This window comes from Gigantopelta aegis, chromosome 10, assembly GCF_016097555.1.
Source record: "Gigantopelta aegis isolate Gae_Host chromosome 10, Gae_host_genome, whole genome shotgun sequence".
Lineage (NCBI taxonomy): Eukaryota > Metazoa > Mollusca > Gastropoda > Neomphalida > Peltospiridae > Gigantopelta > Gigantopelta aegis.
In genome coordinates, this window is record NC_054708.1 from 61,389,972 (window position 1) to 61,417,167 (window position 27,196).

At 34.3% G+C, this 27,196-nt stretch overlaps 1 protein-coding gene across 1 annotated transcript; it reads left to right on the top strand.

The window, feature by feature from the left end:
* On the top strand, positions 1 to 25,731 carry LOC121382905 (mucin-17-like). Its single transcript, XM_041512587.1, has 16 exons — positions 1 to 71; positions 3,417 to 3,638; positions 4,067 to 4,107; positions 4,971 to 9,226; positions 9,796 to 9,851; positions 10,221 to 10,308; positions 10,755 to 10,812; positions 12,354 to 12,519; positions 13,673 to 13,708; positions 15,943 to 16,121; positions 16,791 to 16,834; positions 17,098 to 17,153; positions 18,010 to 18,102; positions 19,518 to 19,624; positions 21,217 to 21,337; positions 22,282 to 25,731. Exons 2-16 carry the CDS (start codon positions 3,453 to 3,455, stop codon positions 22,354 to 22,356), a joined length of 5,562 nt encoding a protein of 1,853 aa, XP_041368521.1. The 5' UTR covers positions 1 to 71; positions 3,417 to 3,452; the 3' UTR covers positions 22,357 to 25,731.
* The last annotated feature ends 1,465 nt before the right edge of the window (positions 25,732 to 27,196 follow it).

The window sequence follows — 27,196 nt, forward strand, 5'->3', positions numbered from 1 at the left end:
AGCGGAAAATTCAAACTTTACCTCGGATTCAAAACAAGATTGTCAGAACAACTTGGTTAAGTTTTAAGAACGTAAGTTTGAACTAATCTTAAAACTAACTATGATTGACTGGGCAGTACATTTTCTAATTATCGAAGCCATTATAGCATACGACTAACATTTTACAAAATTGCTGGAATACTGATGATGGGTTGATGCTAGCCCGAGTACTCTGACTGTAAGAGAGCTAGACGGACATTTGGACATAAACACGCTCTCATTACAGTCAGAGACCAACCTATGTCTTTTTTTGGCAATTCCTGACTACCAAACGGTAGGCAACGAGTCCCGCTCTAATACCACAACAATCCTATGTTTGACGTCAAATACCTTTACATCAATCATTTTCGAGTTAAGTGATACAAAAAAATCCACATATTAATCACTAATACACATACTACAGAAAGAAACCCGACAGCACCCACATTCAGCTACGCTTCGTGACACTCCGTCGCAACAATTACAAAGCTCGAAAATGATTGATGTAAAGATATTTGACGTCAAACATAGGATTGTTGTGGTATTAGAGCGGGACTCGTTGCCTACCGTTTGGTAGTCAGGAATTGCCAAAAAAAGACATAGGTTGGTCTCTGACTGTAATGAGAGCGTGTTTATGTCCAAATGTCCGTCTAGCTCTCTTACAGTCAGAGTACTCGGGCTAGGTTGATGCATTCATTGTGAATCTGGGGCGGGACGTAGTCAGTGTCACGGTAGTGTGTCGGTGTGGGATCGATCCCCATCGCTGGGCCCATTGGGCTATTTCTCGTTCCAGCCACACGACCCTGTCTGTGGGATGTTGCATATAAAAGATCTTAAATCGAAAAGAGTAGCTCATGAATGATGAAGTGGTGACAGCGGGTTTCCTCTCTCAATATCTGTGTGGTCCTTAACCATTATCCTGGCGTCATATACGTTCCAGCCACATAACCCTGTCTGTGGGATGTTGCATATAAAAGATCCCTTGCTGCTAATCTTAAATCGAAAAGAGTAGCTCATGAATGATGAAGTGGTGACAGCGGGTTTTCTCTCTCAATATTTGTGTGGTCCTTAACCATTATCCTGGCGTCATATGTTTTCGATACAATAAGCAAAAAATTTAAATATAATAAAAACAATATTGCCTACATAAAATAATACTTTACCTTTCACAAGTTACATTAGACTGATTAGTTATTGTAAAAAACAGTGATAATTTCCCATGAATGCCAAGTTTTCATCCCAAAATACTAGCTGCTAAGTCGTACAGGTGTTTCCGCTATATTTTCACAAACGTCATATGTTTTCGATATGTTCATTGGCTGTCTATTTTTGTCCTTGTTATGGTTATAATGGTAGTGTAGGGTCTATACTCTGCAATAATTTACATCAAAATCTTTTGAAAATAAAATCATAAAATGTTTGTAATATTGAATAATTTTCAGACCAATAGACAGTGTTCACTGAAAACATATTTACATTAGGTTTTCGTCATAGGTTAAGGTCTAATCATCTTGTTATATGTACCAATGGCACCAAAATTCGGATTGTCACCTTAAGTACTCTGACAGCAATACAGAACTATATATTTTCAAAACATCTAATTCCACCAAACCACCTTTATTTGTAGTAAATGTAAATGCACATGTAAACATCCCCCCACCAGAATTACCGAAAAGAACTTTGCTGTGAATGACATAAGAGGTAACCGAACCAGCCTTCCCTAAATTTTATTGTTCAGTGTAATGATCACGTGGTATATCGTGTAACTTTGGCAGGTCAGATGTCGGTGTTGCTATGTGAGGCATTTCATTAGTACCAAAATTTTACATTATGAAAAACTGATAACATGCAAACTTTTTATGGTATTATAATTAAAACATAAAGTTGGTAGCTTGACTTGAAGCATTTTTAATATTGAGAGAAAAAACATACTTCGTTGTTTGTTTTGGCTGATCTCGCATAATCTTGCGATACATGCAGTTACAAAAAGTATCAAAAACTTATGTCGATCGAAATTGTATGATGGTAAGATAATAATGGTATTATGATTATGTCTGACGCCATATATTATCGACGTTCCAAACTGCGTTCACCAAACGACAAAAACATGCATATATGATATTTACGGAAATACTATTCTATGTGAAACAAAATAGCAAATAGTGTTCTTGTTACTAAGGTCGACAAGTCACTTTTTGGACCCTTGTTTTGGCTTCGTACACGGGTAATTCCGTGGTTTCAGACGTACATTTCAGACACTTCAGCCAGGTATTACAAAAATGTACAAAAAGTTCCACAACTTTTTATTGTTATACATTGTAAGAGCCAACTAGGGTACCATTGTTATATATAAACTTTATTCCATCCTTATGTTACTTTAGTTGGTGAACTAGTCGCTTTAATAGAACAGTTTTTATTTTAATGTGGTGAAGCACTGTAATAATATGCTAATTTTGAATTTGAATGATGTCATTATTCCAATAATGTCACTGCATCTCCTTACAATAACCATAAACTGGGTACATAACATAACATTTCCTTTTTAAGAATGTTGGAAAATTCCAATGCAAAATTGCTTATGTATTTATTTATTTATTGAACATTACTAATGCACCTGAATGTGTTTGAAGTAAATCTTGTGATTAAAAAATTGTACCTTTTACAAAATATTTTATATTTATTGTGTATGAAGCCAAAACAATAGTGCAAAGAGTGACTGTCATTGACCTTAGTCATCCTGCATAAATGTTTTTTGGTAAATAAATTTAATAATTTCAGTTTGGTTTGACTTAAGAAGAAAAGTAAAATGTTTTGGAAATAACAAAAAAAACCTAAAACTATTTTTGTGTGCAATTTAGAAAACAGTCGGTTCAGAAATAAAAAGCTTGTAGTAAATTTCATAATATGATAAAAAGCCTTCCGTGTAGGAAGTACTACAACTATACGGTCAAACGACAGCCCCTTTCCTCCCCCTTGTAACTTGTTTTGATTGAACAGTGCAAGATCAAGCAAAATGCCGCATTTTAGAAAATAAATTATTTGTGAATTCAGTAACTTGTGTGGTTTGATCAGAAAGCTATACTGTATGTCTAGTTTCCAAAATTGTTTACAGTTCTTATATCTATATACTATTACCAAGCCATTCATAGGCCTTTGGATTTTACGGAAATAATCGTTTCCGGTACCGTGTCTGTACTGTGTCGGTAAAATGGAACCAAGTACCGAGTACGACTATTCAACAGTTTCCGATGGGTTCCTAAGATCACAAGGCACGGAACCGAAAATGCCTTTGAAATTTGAAATGCTATGGCTAGTTAGATTAGTACTAGTATACTTGGCTTACACCAAACAAGGTTGTTATTTTTCATTATCTATTTTATTCTTCTTCTTTTTTTCAGAATTTGTCTATTGGTAGACAAATTTAATTAATCAACATGGATGAAGATTCCTTTTTTGATGCACTTACGGGTGATGAAAATTCGCATGTAACCATTGCAAGTTCTGCCACCGTTCAGAACATCAAGAGAACACCACTGAGTCCAAATCCTACCAACATCTTGAATAATATGAACAAAACTAAGTTATTGAAGTTGAATACACCAGATACTATAATGAAGAAGGTAAAAAAAAATTGCATGTGAAACCTATGCATATTTTTGGTGCAGAATAACATATAAAAGTGAATCGTTTATGAGTTTGATCTCCATGTAAATTCTAATCAACCTTATCATTAAAATATCCTGTCAATAAAGAAAGGAGAGAAAAAACACACATAAAATTTTACTCTGTACATGTATGTGAAGTTTAATTAAATATCCATATATGAAGAAAATTGTTAAGTTTTCCCCATGTCTGTATTATTATATTTATACACTTGTAATTAGAACTGGGCGGTATTAACATTTCGGTTAAGTTACCTCGGTATTATCTATATGTGCTTTAAATGCAGGCCTCAAAATAGGATGTAAACTATGGCCTGCTGTTACTAAAACTAATGTCCGCTATGAAGATACTATGTACAAATTTTATATATTTTTTTTTATTTCAGGAAATTGAATTTACATCACCATCTTCTAAAAAGAAACAAAGGTATCTGTATTAAAAAATTGTATGAATGCTAATATCAGGGTAACCTTAGTTACTAAAATATATTGCATGCTGTACTTCAATTGAAATAGCCTCCAAATAACTACGATAATGTAATACAGGTCTTCTAGAATACAGTAGCCAGACACCTATGGCTAGTGTTTTATAGCACTACTATCATTGTAAATACCTTTGAATGCCACTGGTGTAAATTGCTGTGAAAATGTACAATTGGTACGAGGCGGTTGTAAGCCAATTACATAGATGTTAATGGCAGATCATTATTTGATGATTTTCTGAGAAGGCTGTAAACTCATTTGTGTTAAAATGGTTTTAATATACACATAATACATTTTGTGAAACTCAATGTTTGATGAAAACACATAGGTGACTTTCATGTCTTGTGCATTTAGCCATTATCACTTCTCAGATAAACTGACAAAGTTACTTTGTGGATGTCCAGTGCTAACAAATACATCCTAATAATCAATAACCAACATATTAAACTTCTTCACACAGAAGATTTTAATTATTAGAAAAGCACTTAAAACTTCTGTACAGTTGCTTGTGGAACGGTTGTGTGATTATTGTGTGCAAAAGTGTCTAGAACTGTAATTCAAGTATCACCAGTAATGCATTATTAGAAAATTCATTTAACTGAGCAGTTGGTTGCCTAAGATTTTGAAATGCCCCCCCCCCCCCCCCCCCCCCCCCCCATGCTTTAAATAAATACATTGAATACAGTCATTTGCTGTAAAAATGGTGATGCTCATGCATGACTGGTGATACATACTATAATACAAAAGGTATCAAAACTTGTATTTTTCCTTAATGCTTATTTTGAATTGTTCTTATTTTATTTTCAGCAAGAAGATTGTGGTAAACCACACTTCATGTCCAGTGAATCTACCCAGTGAAGTAGATATACCAAAAGTTGCCAGTTCTCCTCCAAGACCAGCCAGAGTAATCCAAAACATAAGGCATTCCTCAAGTGATCAGGAAGAATCAGGAATTTTGACAGAAGAGTCAATGTTGGAAACAACTTCTTCAGCCTTCGTGACAGGAGGTGTTGCAGATGAAAGTCTTTTGTCGCAGTTTGGTCGTTTGAGTCTGGAAGCCAAAACTGGAATCTCTTTAGATAATAATGATGGTGATGATGATGATGTCATTTCTTTTAAAGGTGTTATTGAGGAGCCCAGGGTGGAACATCAATTGCCAGAAGTTAACACACAACCAGAAATAAATGATAATAACAATGATGTTAATATAGCTCCTGTGGATCTCTGCCCTGAAGCAGTCTCAGAGAAAGTAACTGAGTCTTCTCTTCCATGTTGTCCTGTGATGGAAGATAACAGTGGCACTGAGCACATTCATCTAGCTGATGTAGTCACTGAAAAATCACATAACTCAAACCCTAATATCTGCGACTCGCTTGCAAGCACAGTGAATGACGTCCACAACACTGGGGAAGTGACTAATGATGCCCAAAATAATTTAACTGAGATTAAGAAATGCGAAAGCACAGGACTGGTAGAACACTGCGAAGATGATCATCTGCAGTCAGTTGGACCCGATCCTGAGACGGATCAAATTTCTGTGCCAGAATCTGCATCTGAAACTGATAACCGTATTCATGTAGACCATAGCTCCACTGAAACTGAATCTTCTACTAGTGGAAGGCAGTCTGAAGAAGTAGGTGAGAAGGAAGTACTCGGTGAAGATGTTAACGGTGAAGACCGAAAATCAGCAGTTTCAGTCCACACATCTGTTAAGCCTGAAACAGAGAATTGCGACATCAGCCTAAGCAAGGAAACAGAATTTGGTAATGTTACACTAGAAGTCGACACAGGAAAAGCAATGTCAAATATTGATCTCCACAACCCATGCAAACCTGAATCGCAACAAACAAATGTTCTAGATGGTTTGCAAGCTGAACGAATTCTAGATGATGCCAATCCAGATTCTTCGTCTAACTGTGAACCAAGCAAGAGCAATTTTACAGACTCGAGTTTGGATGATATTGATCCGTTCCAAACTAAATCTGCTGTGAAGAATTCTCCACTCAAACTAAACACCACAGATTCCAATTCAGTTGATGGAGCTGCTGTCACTTTGGAGGACATTACTCCAGTTAACCAGGATACGTATATGTCAGAATCACCAGGGAAGTCGATGGCTTCATGCTTAAACAATGGTGAGCCATTGACAATGGAAACTGAAATAAAGCAGATTAATGCACTAGATAAAGCTGAGGCTACTGAATCGGAAAAACCTATTGCTAAGTCAGATGTAACTCCTTGTCCAGATAACACTGATCCATGTCAGACAGATTGTAACATGAACAATTCTCCAGCCAAAATAGAACCACATGTTGCTGTGGAGTCCATGGATGAAATTAATCCTTTTATAACAAAAATACAGTTAGCAAATTCTCCGGTGCCAGTACAGAATTGTGATGACATTGGTCATTCCAAGACTAAAAATACAAACACGAATTCAGAACAACCTCAAGATGAAACTTGTTTGTTTGATTCTGGCAGACTGATTTGCAATTCCATGTCCACAAAGTTGGATGACATCAGTACACTCGATGCTACTCCTGAACTAAATAATTCTCCAGTTACATCAGAGGCCATGACAACAACTGAAGATAACACTGCATCAAAGTTAGACATTATGGCTGCAACCTCGGATGACATTGATCCATTCAAAACTAAAACCCAGCTAAAGAGTTCTCCAGTAAAATCAGAGATGGTGACAACTAAAGATGAAACTACCCAACTAAAGACTTCTCTGGTTAAGTTCGAGGCTTCAACAGATTCTCAGAATCAAAATACAACGTGTACACTTTCTCCTATGAAATCAAATACATTGGTCACAGGTTTTGATGACATTGATCCATTTAAAACTAAAACTCAACTAAAATGTTCTCCGGTTAAACCAGAAATGGTGACAGACGACCAAGATAATATATCCTCAGTTGATTCAGGTGAACAACTTGCAAATTTACCTATGATTTCAGCTATGGACAACATTGATCCCTTCAAAACTAAAACTCAGCTAAAGAGTTCTCCAGTAAAATCAGAGATGATGACAACAACTGAAGATGAAACTACCCAACTAAAGACTTCTCTGGTTGAGTTGGAGACTACAACAGATTCTCAGAATCAAAATACAACGTGTACACTTTCTCCTATGAAATCAAACACATTGGTCACAGGTTTTGATGACATTGATCCATTTAAAACTAAAACTCAACTAAAATGTTCTCCGGTTAAACCAGAAATGGTGACAGACGACCAAGATAATATATCCTCAGTTGATTCAGGTGAACAACTTGCAAATTTACCTATGATTTCAGCTTTGGACAACATTGATCCCTTCAAAACTAAAACTCAGCTAAAGAGTTCTCCAGTAAAATCAGAGATGATGACAACAACTGAAGATGAAACTACCCAACTAAAGACTTCTCTGGTTGAGTTGGAGACTACAACAGATTCTCAGAATCAAAATACAATGTGTACGCTTTCACCTATGAAATCCAACACATTGGTCACAGCTTTTGATGACATTGATCCATTTAAAACTAAAACTCAGCTAAAATGTTCACCAGTTAATTCAGAAATGGTGCCAGACGACCAAGATGGAATGACCTCAGTTGATTCATATGGACAACTTGCGAATTCAGCTATTAGTTCAGACAACATTGATCCCTTCAAAACTAAAACTATGTTACAGAGTTCTCCAGTCAATACAAACAAGGTTGAGAAAACTCTAGATGTCCATACTCCATCAAAATTGGATGTTGTGACTTCAGGTTTTGATGACATGGATCCTTTGAAGAGTAAAACTCAGTTAAAGAGTTCACCAGTTAACTCCATGACAGCAACAGAAGCTTTAGACAAAACTGATTCGTATGATCCCAGTGCACAACTTACAAGTGCTGCCACGACATCAGATGCTATGGCTACATGTTTAGGTGACATTGATCCATTCAAGACCAACTCTCAGCCAAAGAGTTCACCAGTGAAATTGGAGGTGGTAATGGAAAGTCAAAATGAATCTGTTTCATTAAATTCGCAACTGGTAAATACTCCTACAAAATCAGATGATATCCCTTCAGGTTTAGATGACATTGATCCATTCAAAACTAACACTAAACTGAAGACGTCTCCAGTTCATCAGGGTGCACAACTTAAAAATTCTCCATCCAAGTCTGACATTATAACTACATCTTTTGAAGACGTTGATCCATTCAAGCCTAAATCCATGTTAAAGAGTTCACCACTGAAGTCAGAGATGGTAGCAGAAAGTCTAAAGGAATCTGTATCATTAAATTCAAGTTCGCAGCTGGCAAAATCAGATGAAATGATTACAGATTTTGATGACATTGATCCATTCAAAAGCAAAACTGAGCTGAAGAGTTCTCCTGTTAAATCAGAAATGACAAAAGAATCCTTAGATGCTGCGGCCGGCACTCTTGATGACATCAATCCATTCACAAGTAAAACTCAGCTAACAAATTCTTTTGTTAAATCTGAGATTGTGAGAGAAAATTCTCCTTTAAAATCACCATTTGATGACATTGATCCTTTCAAAACCAACATTTGTTTAAAGAATTATCCAGGCAAACAAGAGTACGTAAAACCGAGTTTGAGTGATGCTGGGCTTGAGTGTTGTGAAGACATTGATCCATTTAAAGCAAAATCTAAGATACCAAATTCACCAGTGCAATCTGATGTCACTGCACTAGAGGAGAATGGTATTGCTTCACCAAAAACTAACAATCCCAAGACAATCACTCCCGCACAAGATCAAAAGTCTGATTCAACAGACCTTTCATCTCATGGTGGCCTGGACCTCTTGAAGCAAGATACTCAAACAGAGCTTCCTTCACTTACATCTGAAACACCTGCCTTGGAATTGGATATTAACAGTTCAAGCAAAACCCAGGGTCTGGACAATGAGTTACCAGTCACATCCAAAGATGAAGTCTTTGTTTCAGATGTTGCGGTTCCAGAACAGGCTACATGTGCAGCTTCTGCCAAAGATAACTTCTTAGATGAGGATTTAGAAAATCCAATTGGTATCAAGGATGATGAGTTCATACCTGGTGAACAAAGTATGTGTTTATTTTTAATGTATAATGTCTGAACTTTCTTTAACATCTTTTTAGCAGATTGTGATTTTTAAAATATATTTCGGGAATTAAAATTTGGAATTATTTCCTTATGTGGATAGTTAAACTTAATTTTACATTTTTCAAGTTTCATCCATAACATTTTAATTTCTGAATAAATAAAATATATTTATCAGTTCTAACTATTCTTCGAAAGATTTTAACCTCATCTGTTGGACTTAATAACTGTGAAATCCTTTATTTTTTTATTGGCTTAAATTTTCATGGTTTTACTAAAACGCACATTTCGTTGGATTTGTGGATTGAAAAGATAGTATCTTAAATTGAAATTATATGTATACATTTATTATATTTGCATTGTGTTCTTAAATTTGTTGACTACTGGTCCACGAATTATATGAAAATTAGTCAGCTAGAACAAAAATGGTTCCAGAGTAGCCTATCATTTTAAGATTGATCTAAATTCAATTACCATACATTATTATTACTTGATAAATAATTAATGACATTTTGATATCACAGTGAATGTGACATTATTTTCACTGTTTCAGTCTTCAGTAACCCAGCTGCTTGGGATTTGCTTGAACAGTTTGGTAACAATTCAAATGTAAGTATTTTGCTGTTTATTCCAACTAATTAATTTCAGTAAACCCTGGCTTCATCCATTCCATTTGTTTGAACATGATTTTCAGGTTAAGGTTTTAATAGAAATGAAGGTTCTAACTTTAGAATAATGCAATACTTTTGATTTTATTTTATTTTTGTTTAATTAATGACTAATAATTCAGTCTCATTTATTAGTATAAGAAATTCTAGTAGAAACAGTTTGAAAAGGACCTATTAAAGCTGGGATTTTTTCCAGTTTCTTAAATTGTACACGCTGCTGAAGCAAATCATGTTAAATAGAAGAGAAATTGTCATTGTAGAAATAGTTAATGTAAATCTTAATTTATTAAGAACCTGTCATTTATTGCAGTCTTCCACCTCTGAACTGTCTCGAATTTCTCTGTACCGCAAGTTTGACCCACTGGTGACCTCCAGACCTGAGCTGCCACAGAGCCCAGGTAACGAGTAACGAATACCAACACATTGTACTGCTGGTAGATGTAAAACACCATTAACTTCAAGATTGTCAAACACATTCTCATTCATTTATTTTCTAAACATTATTTTCATTTTATTGTTGTGGAAAGATGCTTTATTGTTTGTTATTTTTATTATTTCATTTCAGCAATAAGATTGATTTGGATGTATGGAAGTACATCACTTAACACATCCATATTATTTCCCTCTTTTTTTATTTATTTCAAACTGTTCCCTTCTACTAGTACAGTCAAAGTGTCAGTTAATTTATTTATTTACTTGATGTTTTTTTGTTTTTTTTAAATGGAATGATGTTCTCTGCTTTTTCATTGAATAGCTGTTTATAACATAGTTCAGCTATGTAATAATTATTTCATAAATATAGTTACCTAAATTTTAATCCTTAATAAAGACTTTATGTTTTCAGTTGCCGTTAAACCAAACACATCAAACACATCGGTTCTTGAGCACACTCGTCTCGATAAGTAAGAAACCCTTTTTTTTATTTGCATGAAGTATATGTGCATTGTAGTAAATGATACATAACAGCAAAAGTTGCTGTTTGTGCAACTTTGAATGGCGTGTGGGTGCAATGTTCTCACTGGTTCAATTTTGGAGTATGCTGCTCATCCCACCACCCCCAATTTTGCCACACACCCTCTATTTTCCTGCGCCCATCTTTATTTTCCACCAACCCACAATATTTTACTTCACCCAGCTTACTGAGAACGATCATTCCGTCTTTTGTCTGTTATTTTGTCCTGCATTGCTGAGTTATTTGGCCAGAACTTCCTGTCATTTGTTTATTCAGCAGGAGCAGGACATAGCCCTGTGGTAAATGCTCGTCTGATGCAGTCGGTCTCATACCAGCCAGTGCACCAATTGTGGTATATTAAAGGCTGTGGTATGTGTTGTCCTGTCTGTGGGATGGTGCATATAAAAAATCCCTTGCTTCTAATGGAAAAATGAGCGGGTTTATTCTCCTAAGATTATATGTTTAAATTACCATGTTTGACTTCCAATAGCCAATGATTAACAAATCAATGTGTTCTAGTGGTGGTGTTAAACAAAACAAGCTTTTTTGTTTATTCAGCAATTCCTAATAAAATATTAGAAACTTTTTATTTTGTTAGGGATATCACCGCTTATAAAAACAACAGAATGTTCATCAATAAAAGTATTTATCGGGGGGGGGGGGGGGGGCAGCAAAAATAGAGATTATTACATGAGCTTGTGTGTCGTACTGATTCTTGTATTGCCCGAGCGAGAGCAAGGGTAATACATGAATCCTGAGTTTCGTAAAATCGGTATAATTCACACATGAATGTAATAATTTCTTTATTATCCACATTATCTTTTATCTTTCTTTTACAAATAACGAGGACCATGTCAAAACATTTCAAACGTAACTAGGAGACAACGAAATTACGTCATTTTGATAAGCAATTACACAGCTAATGCTGGAGATGCTGCATTATGTTATGATGTCACTTCCCAAAATTAATATCTTGAACCATGTAGATAATAATAATATTTACACCACCGTTATAAAAAATGAAACTATACTAGTACTGTTATCAAGTAGCGATACCAGTGCAATTGATTCATTTGAAGAAGATAAAAAAAATTTTTTAATGTGATCCTTCATTAGGGGGTCACTTTAAAAAATCTTTATTCTTTTTCATACAACTTAAAATCTTTATTCAAATATAATTATAATCCAACAATATCTTTGGTCAAACTAGGTACATAAAAAGATGAGTCCGGTTATACATCAATCCAACTTTTTGTACCATATACTACGGTGCGAGACAAGAGGTTGGCTTATACACACACGGGGAGATCACACAGGCACTTTAATTTTCACCCAGCGAGAACATGGGTGTGTGCTACAATTTATGCATGTGTATTGTTTTGTAACATATTTGAAATTAGATACTGTTACAGGTAAGTATGGATATGTCCATTATTGTTTTATATGTTGGTTCCCATGATAGTATCTGTGTGCATTTTGTTTTTTTAATAGTATTGATGAAAGTCTGTGTTTATTGGGTACACCTCCAAAAGTTTCCCGCCGTCGGTCCATCCTCCATCGCAGACCACCAACCTCAGTCTCACAGCCAATAACCGAGGAACCGACAGTGCCCATGGTGGATATTATTTTCTCTTTGAATCCTGAGGATTCCGACAAGGTGGGTTTTCTCAGTAATAAATATATATTTTGAATATAGATTGTAAGATGTTTACCTGGAATTTTTTAAAGTAAAAAAACCGCGATACGATTGTCTGAGGATATATCGCAGATTGCAGAAAAACTGGCATAGTGTTTATGGTGGTTTGGAATAAAACGTTTTTAGGATTGGGTGTGTATAGTGGCGTTTATCACGTTTTGCGATGAAACTCTTCATATATACATTGTTTTAAAAACAGCACTGTACAGGCGGCTACATAATCATATCCCACTTATGGATATTTTGGTTTATAATTGATTTATGGCTGCAGAATCATAAATAGTTTAGTTTTTTTATCTTTGTTCATTCTTAGCTAATGGTAGCTGTTTAAAATACTTCAATTAATGTCAGCCAGTGTTAGCTGAAAATGACCATTCCCATGGTGTATGTTGCAGCTCTGCCTTTAGTGGGTCAGCTGTTGTGAGAGCATGCCTTCAATACATATTAATAAATACATAATCATGCTGGCCGTTTAGGCCTGTTTAGAGTACTGTATATCGCTGTGTATTAGCTCACTCTTTTGTAGGCAGGGGTGGGATTTAGCTCAATCAGTTCAGTGCTAACCTGAGGTGCTTGCGTTGCAGGATCGAACCACCTCTGTAGATCCATTCAATTCATTGGGTTTTTCTCTCGTTCCAACCAGTGCACCACAACTGGTCAAAGGCTGTGGTATGTGCTTTCCTGTCTGTGGGAAAGTGCATGTAAAAGATCTCTTGCTGCTAATGGAAAAAACGTAGCAGGTTTCCTCTGATGACTACATGTCAAAATTACCATATGGAATGGTATTTAGAGATTTATATATGGTAGATAGCTATTTGCTTGTATAATTATTAAATGGTGGGAGCTTATGGAAAACTTAGATTAAAGTGACATCAGTGTTTTGGTTTAGAGTATTTGTTGTCAAAAATATTCTTCTGAATTTTGTTTATTTGGTATGGTCATTTAGCTTAAAACATGCATCCCTAAAATAGATTAGCATCACTGGCGAAAGTTAATCATGAAGCTACTAAACCTAGTAGATTTGTTTTTAAAGAGTAAAATTCAGTGAGTCAGTGACATGCTTTTGTTTCATTTGATGTACATCTTTTAATAAACTGTCCTTATGTATTTTCAGGAAGTGTGCCCAGAAAACCCAAATGAGATAATAGAAGTATGTACACATTTAGTTACGTGGACCATTTTTGCATGTGTGATAATTCTACCTTGTGGGATTTGGAATTTGGCACCTTGCAGTTTTGTATATTGAACAAGTGGAAGAATTCACATCATTCTTACATCACTTGGGTCTTCATTAATGATTTGATAGAACATAGAAATTCATATAAAATTCAGGGTTGAAAATTAACAGTTGCCCAATAACCCATGGTGACCTTTTAGGCTTTATTAGCTAAGGGCAACAAACTTTTATTAGCTACGGGTGCCTACAATTTTTTTTAAAGTATTTCATAAGGCAACCATCAATTTTGGAACAAACTTGAAAAGTCGACTCAATCAGCAATGAATTTGAAGTTTATTGAACAACAAATGTCATTAAAAATATCAGTCTTAAGTAATGAGTGTAGATAAACATGCAATAAATATACTTCACATATGTTGTTTTTGTTTCCTATTTATTGCATAAGTTTATTTTGCGCAAGAATATATACCATGAGATCGCATAGCAGTCGAGTGGTATGTTCTTGTGCAAAATAGAGTTAAATAAATAGAAAGTGAAAACAATATACATTTGAAGTTCTATATTTATTGTATACCTTCTTTTATTTTTTACAAAAACAGTTTTTAATTTAATGTCATAACTACATTTCTTAAATCTATCAATCAATCCTCCTTTCGTGGATTTACTCAACATTAAGAATCATACTCTGCGGCAATTTTGTGTAATGTTTCAAATATCATGTGACATAATTTGTAAATCAGACATGATGTCAGTATGAAAAGGTGCTAACTCGAGTACAAATTAAAAAGGGAATTCCCCATTTACAAGTTCCAGTCCAGATTGCATATATGTGTGATACAAGATGAATTTATCACACGGTTTGAAAATGTCTTTATCACTATTGTAAGATTGAATAGGTATGTAATAACCTTACGTTAACTTGTCCTGCAGGGCTCCATGCAGAAGTTTTATTTCACTTGCTGCTGGTTAGTAAATGACATATATTCACTAGCCAGATCTCTTCATCCACTCTCCACAGTTTTACCTAATATATAATTTTATGAAATGAATGTATGGCAAAGCCCCCAGTAAACTTCCTGTACTTAATATCATAAAGCACATACTCCGTTGAAAAAAAGGGCTGAAATAAATGCATCTATAAAGAATTCTGATGATCTAACCCGGAGTTTTGTGAAGTAATATAGGAAGTAAATATGATTTGTTTCGAAATCCTGTTATACAAATTACTAAGATATTAATAACTGATAATTTCATAGGCTTCCACTTGTTCATGTTTACTAGGTCCATTATTTTGTACTCGCCAGTTGGCTACTACTTTTTAATAAACAGTCACCTGTGAACAAAAGTTACTTACAGAGGAGAGTGTTTTACTCACTGTGTAGAGCCCTGGCCTGGTGACCACTTTGATTTTTTTAAGATACGTATTTGTTATATTTGCATAACTATCCATGGTTAATTGGTCAACTGGAACAGACTAGTGGAAAGCTGACGTATTTAGCTGTGCTTGAACCCATGCAGGGCTAGCTCTGGGTGAGCAGAACATTTTGACAAATTATATACTAAACTTCAAAAGTTATAGAAACCCAGTTATTTTCTAACAAAACATCAATAATTACATGAATTTATTTCTCCAAATTAAAATAAAATTCACCTATTGGTTTATTTTTTTTTACAATTGTCGCAAATGCCAGAGCTGACCCTGCCATGTGGCAGTAAAATGATCTGTGGTTAACCAAAAATACTTGCACTTAACAAACTTTAAAAATATGTTACCTGCAGTAGGAATGTAATATATTGTATCACTCTTGTGACTCTGCATTAAATGTGTTCATGAGGGCAGAACATAGCACAGTGATAAAGTAATTGCAGATGTGTGGACGGTCTAGAATCTATCCCTGTTGGTGGGCCCAATCAGCTATTTCTCATTCCAGCCAGTGCTTCCCAACTGGTATGGCAAAAGTCATGGTATATATTATCTGTCTGTGAATAGTGTTTATATAAGATCCTTTGCTGCTAATCAGAAAAAAAAGAACAGCCCATAGTGTGGTAGCAGCGGATGTCCTCTCTTATTATCTGAGTAGTTCTTAACCATATGCCCAATGCTATGACAACCGCATTTAAAGTGTGTTGAATGTCCTTAATTAAAACATTTCTTCCTTGTTATAATGTGGTGTTTTATTTCACAAATAACTTGTATGTAACTGAAGGTGTTGCAATACACTGAGGCCGACTGGAGAAAACTTCAAGGAGAGCTAAAGCTGGGTTTCGAGGGAATAATGCTGAGCAAGGAAAAAGCATGGAGCAAGAAGTACAAGGCTGCTCAGATGGAAATAGCTGAAGAGAAGAAATGTGTAGAAAAAGCAAGGCAATCTGAAAGAGAAATGTGGTATGACTTTGAGTTATTGTTATGGTGCGGTGGACATCTGTCTTCTCAGTCAGATGAAGGATATCTTAATCTGAAATTTTTCAAGTGGCCTAGTAGCCAGTACACCACGACTGGTATGTCAAAGGCCCTGGTATGTGCTATTAAATTGGTACTAATGAAAAATGTAGTGCGTTTCCTCTCTAAAACTATATGTATAATTACCATATGTTTGACATCCAATAAGCAATGATTAATGAAGAAAGGTGCTCTAGTGGTGTCGTTAAACAAAAACAAACTAATTGTCCAATACTAAATTGTTGTACCATGTAAAAAGTATTAGGTTTCATTGGGAAAAAATCTTATTTGCCAGTTGTTGAAGAACAAACTAAAGAACCACAGAGATGTAAATTGTTTTGGATTTGTAAAACAATCATTCCACATTCTCCATACAAAACTTCTATGGTTTTGGCTAATACATTGCATACATTCTGAATGGGTGGCTGCCATTTTAGACCATTGCGCTACTCTAACCTTATGGCCATTTCCAGTACCTGACATCCAAGATTAAAATTTTCATTTCTGAAGAACTGAAAATATATTCAGTTTTGCTGCTATTTGGTGGTAGATTGTTTTTCCCCTTCAGACATTTCAGAGTAATATAGTGTTTGATCTGTTTTGTTTTATTTTCAGCATTGTTGTAAGAGAATATGAAAAGACAGTTGAAAGTCTCATTGGTAAGTGCATGTCCTATCGGCTTTCTAATTTATTCATATTGCATAGAGCCTAATGGGATTCATTGTTTTTTTTATTGGAACATTTCAAATTAATTGCAGACCTTTCTTGCCTTGCCGTGTTATTTCTGCATCAACATGTGTAATCTGTGCTAACATGTTTTTTGTTTGTTGTTGTTGTTGTTGTTGGGTTTTTTAAATGAGTATTACATGCTTGGCCACATATCAGTACATTATTTAGCCTAAATGTGTCTTTTTATTTTTAGCTTGCAATGAAAAATTAAAGCAAAAAGAGAAATCCACGCAACAACAGTTAGACCAGGTAAATATTTTAGTTTTCCAGTAACTTAAGCAATTAATAAATAAAAAAATTAGATTGAACAAATAAAGTTCATTCCAAGTGACATTAAAGGAAGGGACAATCAAGGCATTTGACCTGGTATGCATATTCAACAATATATAATGCACATTATTGCTTAATATCAACAAGTATAATCTTATAGTTAATTAATAAAACGGTTAAATGTGACGGCTATTATATATAACAGGCGCAGCCATTTTGTACCATCCTAGTGAATACGCCCTCTGGCGGGCTGGTGGTTACATAATACCTAACGTGTCACATCAGGAATTAGTCTTCGAACTGAAGAAACAAAACATACCTGATTTTTGCGGATGCATCGCAGTGTTCTGTAATAATAGATGTCCCAGTAAGCCAGTAACAATTATATATTATTTTTCAATACAAAATAAACCACCATTGTCAAAGTGTTGAAATAACCGTGTTGTTTTGTACATAAATTAACCCATGTACTGAAATATTAATCGAAGTGTTTTCTTGGTTAATTGGTCTTTTCTTTCCGTGGCCTGTACCTGTGGTTCCTGATTGGCAGGTGTATATTTAGACGGTCCCCAGACACTGTGTCTAGACACACTAAAAAGATGTGCCTCTTTTATTAAGATCACAGGGTATTGTGTTATAACCGCACGGATACCCCTCTATTCGTAATGGACATTACCAGCCGCCCTGCATTATTACTGTAAGTAATTCTGTAAAACCCTTGACTTTCCCATCTAAAATCACAAAACTGACCAATTACGAACACATAAATCTCTTGTTTGAGTTTACTCTACCTTTAAGTTGATCTGTTGTGTAACTAATGTCTTTCATATTTTAGAGTAGAGAAGATGTTGCTTCTGTAGAAAAAGCCTTTTCAGATCTGCATCGTCGTTATGAAAAAATGAAAGAGGTCCTTACTGGATTCAGACAGGTATTGGTTATATGACTTTCTTTTTACAAAAAGTACAAAACTGTTAACATGTTATCGGTAAAGAGGGCTGTGCATCAGTTAAGTGAGATCAAGGGACACAAATTTATTTACACTGGTCTAATGTGTCACAAATGTGATTGCTGAACAGTGCTAATGAACGAATCCTTGCTGGATTCTAGTATGACTCGAGTGTCATTCACAACCAAATACATTCAATAGTGGCAGTTTGTACTTGGGTGTAAATGGAACAATTTGTTTTTATTCAAATGTGAATAATTTTGTTTTGATAATAATAAAGCATACTTTAGGACAGTATGCGGTCAAAACTGCTCACGGGTGAAACAGCTTTGAACTTGTAAGTCAAAATGTCCAAAGAAAAATGGCAAACAGAAATAGTGAAAATTGTGAATAGGAAATAGTGAAAATGGTCAAAGTTTTTTTTTTTTTTTTTTTTTTTTTATTATTATTATTATTCTTTTGTTGTTTCTTTTATATATATATATATATATTATATATATTATATATATATATATATATATATATATATATATATATATATATATATATATATATATATATATATATATAATCTTTATTGTCCCAGAAGAACACGTAGTGTTAAGGTTGGGGCCCTAACTCACTACAATACTTAGTATATATATAGTAATAACAATGTACACAGCTAATTACATAGACAAATCTAGTATGAAGAAATATTACTTTAGACTAGGGCATTGACTCAAATTTTTAAAGAAAAAATGAAAGAAAAGAAAAGATGGCAGTGTTGTTGTTCAAACCTGGGGCAAGTTCAGCCAGACGTTTGTGGCTAATGTTTGCTGGACTAGATTGTATGCAGTCAAAACAGCCCTGAACATGTACAAAAAAGTCAAAACGGCCAAAGGAAATGGTCAATAACGGACAAAGAAAATTTATTTATTTATTTTTTATTGCAGTGTTGTTCAAACCTGGGGCAAGTTCAGCCAGACATTTGTGGCCACTTTTGGAACCAGTCAAATAATTTGCAGATGTTAGCACTCTTCGCAGCTTGAATTATTGTGTTTTATGTATAAAAGCATGATTTTTCTAATGGCAAAATAAGTACTATGCAATTAAATAAAATATAATTAGGACTAACACTCTGATTAATTGGCTCATAGCAAAAAATCGAATCTCAAGTCCAGTGAAAGCATAAAAAAAATTGGCGGTTTTATCTGGTCTGTTCCTTGTTGTCAAAATGTGTTGCTAAGCTACTGGACTAAAAGATGAAATAAATGTATTTCAATTATTGTATATTCAGGACCGTTTTGACTTTTTCACTTCGACTGTTTTGACTTTTCTTAAGCCATTATAAGGGTAAGTTTATAAAGATAGTTATCAACAGCACTTTTCTTGATTTTTACTTTGCAATTCCTCAGAATGAAGAAACCCTGAAGACTTCTATGCAGAAAAATCTAGAGAAATGGAAACAGAAAGATGAAGATTTTATGAAGTTTAAAAAGGAAGCTGAAGAAAAACTGCTAACGTGTGTACTAATTGATCACATTATTTTTGTTTTTAACTGGCTACCTGAATTCAGAAAACGTTTTTTTATTCACTTGCCATAGGGCCTGCATTTTTGAAAATTCACTGGCCATGGCTAAAAATTCATTTGCTCAATTTTAACTGTTGGATAAAATGTTTTTTAATTTAACGTCATAACAACATTTTGTTAAATCTATGATCAAAAATGCCTTTCATGGATTTACTTAACGCTAAGAATCATACTCTGCGGCATCTTCATAAATCAAGGCTAATATTCGTTCCTCGTATTCAGCCTTGATACATGTAGTCAAGAGTACTGATATCCACTACTAGCGCCCTCTATTGGAAGAAAATTTGTAACACCGATTATGTCCCTTACACGATGACATCGCTGACCAATCACAGCATCGGTAACATGTGCCAATCTTGAAAGCAATATCAAAAATTAACCGCCGAAACCTTTTTTTTAACATATTGTGTTCAAACACGACACGTTTCCACGGACGCTGACGCTGCCATCTTTGTTTACAATAACAAGGGAATCTATAAGGAGCGTTGCGATTCGTTGCAATCAGATCTCATCGCATCCAATGAAATTTAAGCATTTTGTGGCACAATTTCTTGACGACATGTATCAAGGCTGAATACGAGGAACGAATATTAGCCTTGATTTATGAAGATGACTCTGCGGCAGCCTTGTGTAATGTTTCAAATATGATGTGACGTAATATGTCAGTAAATAAAAGGCGCCAACTACAGTAAAAATAAAAAAGGAAATTCTCCATTTAAAAGTTCCATTCCATTACAAAATAAATTTATCACACAAGTTTCAAAATAAATGTCTTTATCACTATAATAAGATTGAATAGGTATGTAATAAAATCAGTAAAAGAATGGTTGCATATAAATTTTGCATCATTTACACACAACCTCAACCTGCGAAGTTTATATACTAATTATTGTCAATGCAGCTAAACGCTACAAATACCAACAGCTGTTTGCTGAATTTACATGTACCAAACGTGTATGGCGTATATTTGGGGAAAAACACATGTTGTAGTATTAATCTGGTTTACCGTATACAGTAGAATGTTTAGTAATACTGATTACATTCTCATTACAATAATGACTGCTTTTTGTCATTGTTCTGTAAACCTCTACTGAACATGTGATAATGTTGCATGAATGACTTGTGATGGTTAACGGTTTGACAATAGGGAATTTCTGTAAAGTCTTCTTTTCACCTTGGTGTACCAGTTTATAGCAGTCAGATGGGATATTCTAGGCCATACTTTGCATTAAATAAAATCAGTAAAAAAACCCCACAAAAGCTAAATAAGTACTATATTTACTGTGTGTACCTTTCATGAATGTACCATTTACCAACAGTTTAATCAGCAAAAAGCACTGAAATGGTAAGAAATCACATAAAGACTGGCTGACTATTATTATTTTTGTATCATCAAATTTTATAGGGGGAATTAACGGGATGGGAGGGTTTGTTATGTATTCGATTGGCAAACACAATATGATGGTAAATTAACATTTTCATAATTTCATATAATTATTTGTAATCTATTTTCATTTTAATAGTGCAACTAAGAACTTTAATGCACTGAAAAAATCAAGTGAGGCTGAAAGTTTTAAGCTGAAGACAACACTGAAAAAGAAGGACTTGGAACTTGATAGTACAAATGCAGCGCTTGAACAAAAGGTACAATATGGAACAAATATTTGGTAGAATATTTAGATACTTGTTCAGTACAACATGATGGTAATAATCTCTTTATCATATAATTTCAAGTTTAATACAAACTATTATCATAAACAGTATACGCAACTTTAATTTCAGTCAGCCATTATGCGATATTCAAATGACATAAGACTGTGTGGTGTGGTTTCTTTTTTAATGGAAATGACGTCGTTTTGGATGTCGATGCATAGTAATAAACTAGAGCTTAACTTTTTTTATTTTCTGAACGCTGGACAGCTTGCAGTGTAAAGTTGCTATTGAAACGTTTTTGTCCGATGAATATGAGTGCATACGTCAATTATGGAGTCACCGTAGTACGTTTGCTTAAATGTCAAAAAACGTAGTGCCGTGACCTTGATTAATTACTACTAGTTTGCGAAGTTATCAAATTCTCAAAGTATGTGATCTGAAAAATATCACATACTTTGATTACACTGGAAATACTAGATATATGATAAAACCAGATTATTATACACTTCTTTATTTCTTCAGGAATGTATTTTGCCTAAAACATTTCAAGATTTTAGCAGGGGAGTCTACTGGGGCAAGTGAAGTTTATAGAGGGAAAATATAATTTGTGCCAGTTTTTTGTGTCTATATTATTTCTCCACTATGTTGTGGAGATCAACATTTTCAGGTATGTGTCAGGGCTCATCCTGTACATTGCCAAATTAGTCAAATGATAATTTTTATACAAAATGGCTACAAAATTTAGACTTTGGCTAATAAAATATTCCTCAAATTAACCACATTTTAATGATTTTCAAAGAAATACTCCACATTTATGAAAATTGGCTAAACCACAATTTGTTCCAGTGTGAGCCCTGGTATGTGTGCTGTTTTCTAATGAATCAAAAGAATTAAAAAAATTAATCCTAACTTTTCTCTGTTTGTATTTGTTGTAGACTAAAGATGTCAAAGAACTGATAGAACTGTGTGACACGCTGATGGCCAGAGTTGAAGGCCAGTCTACAAGTTAAACTTGGTCTACATACACAATAAACCTAGTTGAGAGATTTCTTCTTGAGAATAGGTTCTACATTCACCGAGGACAAACACTGTTATTAGTCCCAATTTTAATCATTTGCTTTTTAATGAATGTCATTTTCTACAGATTCTTTGATTCTGGGTATTACCTTCTCAGGTCTCTGGAAATTGTGCGAATGATTGCTTCGATCGCGTGTTGTTTGCGCAAACCTAGTTATGTGTCGGCCATTTTTTTGTCTCAACAAAAAAATAAAAAACATTAAAAATATTTTACACTATCATTTGTCACGGGTCACATAACGATATATTTGTAACGGGTTACGCCAAATGAAGTGGTTTACCTGAAAAATAATTGCACGACCCATATTCGGGTTACACAAACTTTCAATTCTCAGAGGCCTGCTTCTGTACTGTTTAGTGAAAGAGAAAATATGGACTAGCCGTCTGTAGCAAATGGTTACATACATGTAATGTCCTCGTTAAACAAAATCTTCAACAAAGGCATTGTATTCTTTAAATAATGATACAGAAATAAATGTTTTTAAAAAAAAGAAAAAGAAACGAAGAAACATGATGAAGTGTTTAAATATGAACAGTTTTATGAATACTGTAAATACATTTGTTATCAAGAAGTGTTACAAACAGTTAAATATGAAAAGAGATGTGGAAGTTGCAGGTTTGGCATTACAAATTGTATCACTAGTCCCAAGTAAGTTGTAAATATGTTTATTACTGGTGAGCGGTTAACTGACTGCATTTTAATAACAAATGACGGTATCTGTATGCTACGAATTATGAAAGATGACAAAATTATTGAAACCTCATTGATTTGTTTGACTTACAACATCAGGAAACCTATTTGACAACTGACTAGTCAAGCTATGCTTAACAATAATTGAAACAAGTGACAAGTAGAGTAAGATTATTATTTTGGGGGTTCAGTCCTGATTGGGGATCGATGGGTTGGGTTATTTTCATGTCTTCATAGTACTGCAAACTTTAACATAGCTTTACTACTTCATAAAAACAATATGTAAATAACAGTACTTATTGTCCAGTGAGCCTGTTTTTATTTTATTAAAGATACATTTAATATGATTTTCTTGTTACTAAGGGCTACCATTACATTATCCATTGTATAGTTGATAATTGAATTTAAAAAATTATATTCATGAACTGCTGAAACAGGACTACAAAAGGTTTTTTCACTTTTAATTGTTTTTGTTTTTGCTTGATTTGAATGCATTGTAAATATGACGAAATTTTTTGAAAGGGTGCTTGTAATTATGTATAAATAGATGTACATTGTATGCATTGGTATATGTCATATTTGCAGTGAAATTATCACATAGAGCACCATTTTCTTTTCATTAGTGCTATGATTATGTAGTGCATTTGTTTACTAGATCATTGAATATTTTATAGTTCTAGTGCTAAGAATTGGTTAAATAATTATAAAATTGCTAATTGTGGATTCCATGTTAAAACATGGCAGGTACTAACTTTGTAATACATGGACACTAATTTATAATACATGTACTTTTGTAAATGTAGGCAGTAGTTTGCTTAAGTTGAGTTTGTTTAGTTTTTTTAGTTTTTGTATTTTCAGCTATCGCAGGTCTCCCACAAACTATCATATCTTAGTTTGTCCAACTTGAATATGTTTCACAGTTATATTTATTATTAAACTTTTGACAACTTTTAAACTGTCAACAGTTGTATAGTGTAAATCAGAAAATATAATGTGCCATGATGTTATTGCATTTGGACGGCACATGCTAAAATACGTACATTTAATAAGGCATCTAGTATCATTCACTTAAAAAGGTCATAAAATAAATTTAAATCAGTTTGGGTTTTTTCAAACTTGATTAGACAAAAGAATTTGGCATTTATTTTGATGGTCAAACCAGCTTAAGCTCTCCAGTTTTGTTTGTAGTAGTAATCATCTCCACCACGGGAATAACAAGGTATGGAGCTAACTGTACATCTAACCACAATAACATGGACTTCATTTCACTTTTTGAAAATAGATACTTTATATGTACCAAAAATAGGGCTTCATTCTAACAGATTATTTTGGGGTTTGTCTTTTGTGCTAATTCTTGGTGTTGGTTAAAAAAAATGTATATATATAATGTGTCAAGTAATTATACTGATGAATTGGTTGTATTAATGTTTTGCTGGCATTAATTTCTTGATTTACAGTACTGAACTTTTTCTTATATTTATATTATATGTATGTTAGATACATTTGCATAGTGTTGATTTGCTAAATAGTTTCAACTTGAAATCAGAAAGTAACCTATTGTAAATTGAATTTTCCAACAAATGTTTTTCGTATGTCATAATAATACATGGGTTAAAAATCATTAGTGTTATACTATATTGCTTGTTAATTGATATATGTTAGAAATGCTGTTGTATGTTATAGTTGGTACGAATTCGTTCTTGTGTTTTCATGTAATGCATCTCATTTTGTAATGTAATTTTCGGTGCTTAACTAGTTTTCTTGCATTTAATCACTGCCAAGTTGATTCCTGATTTACTTTATAATATTCTCTCTTCTGTCGTTCAATTTGTTCCTCTCTCCTAAAGCCCCTCCCCACTCCCATCACCAACACCCTGCTGTCTTGGCCCATCAGTCATAGATCTTTACTTTCTCACAATCACACTCTCTCACTTTGTTTTTTAAGAGAAAATAATAAATTATGTGTGTATAAGCTGGTAAAGACGAATAATATGGACATTTAGACAAAATAGGCAATAACACTTCATCCTCGAACTCACTTGAGAAAATACCCCCGTCCCAAAATTCATAAAAACAATGCTTTTACACAACTATCACATCATTAAACAATGTATTGTGTTGTATATTCTTGTATTTGGTTATTTAAATTGTTATTGCAGTCTTTTGTTGTTCACATTTACCTTGCAGGCCTATGAAAATTTCAAGAATGATAATTTAGTTCCTGCATCGCTCATACAAGTAGCTTTGCATAACCTATATTTCATTCAAGCATAAAATTTATAACAAAATTTATATGGTCATGACAAATTCACGCAAAAATAAAACAGGTTGCCTGAATTTGTTTTTACATAATTCATAAATGGTTTGTAAACGTCAATTTTCAATTATCAGAAGCCTGCTTGTTGCCCTTCTATTTTATTATTTTCAACATTGTATCAGACATATATTGGGTAACAAAGAAAACTCAACATTGTATCAAACATATATTGGGTAACAAAGAAAACTCAACATTGTATCAAACATACTTGGTAAAAAATAAACCACACTATTTTTCTGTACATGCATCTTTGTTACAGAATACTTAAAATTCTTTGACAAATAAATTATCAAGAAGTAATTGTGTTTGTTGTCAGCTGTTATATTAATCTAAGTACATGTTAGTGACTTGGGAGTAGAATATGTCTTAATGGCAAAGATGACACCCAAAGTGCATTGGATTCTTACATGGTAGATTAATCTCCGTGGACAGCTGGTTCCTGTTTCAATAAGTCTGTGCTCCACAACAAAATCATCAAGTGCCAATACAGTGTGTTGGTCCAGGAATTTATCCAGGTTTTTGTTGTTGTTGGTTCCACTTTTAATTTCTTGCAACAGACATATAAATATGTATATTGGGAATTTTTAGCATAGAAATTGGGAATTTTCAGTCCTATTATTTTGGAAAGGGGCCGATCTTCGGACCCACAAAATGGCTGAATAAAGCCCTAGATCCTATTATATATTTCTTTTACACTGCAAATAATGCATTCCATATATGGCTCACCTTATAATAGCTAAACAAAAAAAAGTTTGTTTTGTTTAATGAAACCACTTGATTTATTAATCATTGGCTATTGGATGTCAAACATTTGCTCATCTGACTTCATTTTTCCATTAGCAGAAAGGGATCTTTTATATGCACTTTCCCACAGACAGGAAAGCTCACTATTTCAATATTTGGTATTTCAGTTATTTTTACGAAGATTAGGCCAATGTATTTTTTGTATTTATTTATGTAAATGTTGAAATAAGGCCAATTTCACAGGGCTTTTTTTGTTGTAATTTGTTTAGTCTTTGACATTTCACCTTCAATATATACTCTGTGAAAAAATACCCCGCATAGGCGAACTATTCATGGAATTATCTCTTTAATACAAAGTGGCATACTTTCGTTATTTATGATCGTATCACAGTAAAATTTTCGTCACCAAACAGCGTCGCACGAGGGCGCTGAAATCAGTACCTTGTGTGGCCACCAGCAGCAGCAATCGCTGCGCGACATCTCCTTGGCATAGACTGAATGAGTCTCTGAATCCGGGCACATGGAATCCTAGCCCATTCTTCCTGCAGTGCATGTGACAGTTGCGGAAGCATCTGAGGCTCCAGGTCACGCTGGCGTACACGTCTGTCCAGTTCGTCCCATGATAATCAATTGGGTTGAGATCTGGCGATCTTGATGGCCATGGCAGCACATTAATGTTCTCATTCTGTAGGAAATCCATTGTTACACGTGTCGTATGCGGCCTAGCATTGTCCTGCTGAAAGAGTTCTCTCTGTCGATCCAAAATGGGAAGCATGTTACAGTGAAGAATTTCATCCCGGTAGCGTACAGCTGTCAGGTTGCCTTGTACGAACACAAGTTCACTTCTGCCTGTGTATGAGATGACTCCTCACATCATGACACTCCCTCCACCGAAACTGTCAACTTGGGCGACGCAGTTGTTGGCAAAACGTTCATTGCGGCGTCTGTAAACATGTCGTCCATCACGTCGCTGTAGAAGGAAACGTGACTCATCGCTGAACCATACTCGCCGCCAGTTTCC

What these genes read in the sequence shown, in the direction of transcription:
- LOC121382905 (XM_041512587.1), top strand. Translation starts at nt 3,453, where the DNA reads ATGGATGAAGATTCCTTTTTTGATGCACTTACGGGTGATGAAAATTCG. An exon ending in GAGCACACTCGTCTCGATAA is followed by an intron (nt 10,813 to 12,353) that starts GTAAGAAACCCT and finishes TTTTTTTAATAG; the next exon opens with TATTGATGAAAGTCTGTGTT. An exon ending in GACAGTTGAAAGTCTCATTG is followed by an intron (nt 16,835 to 17,097) that starts GTAAGTGCATGT and finishes TTTTATTTTTAG; the next exon opens with CTTGCAATGAAAAATTAAAG.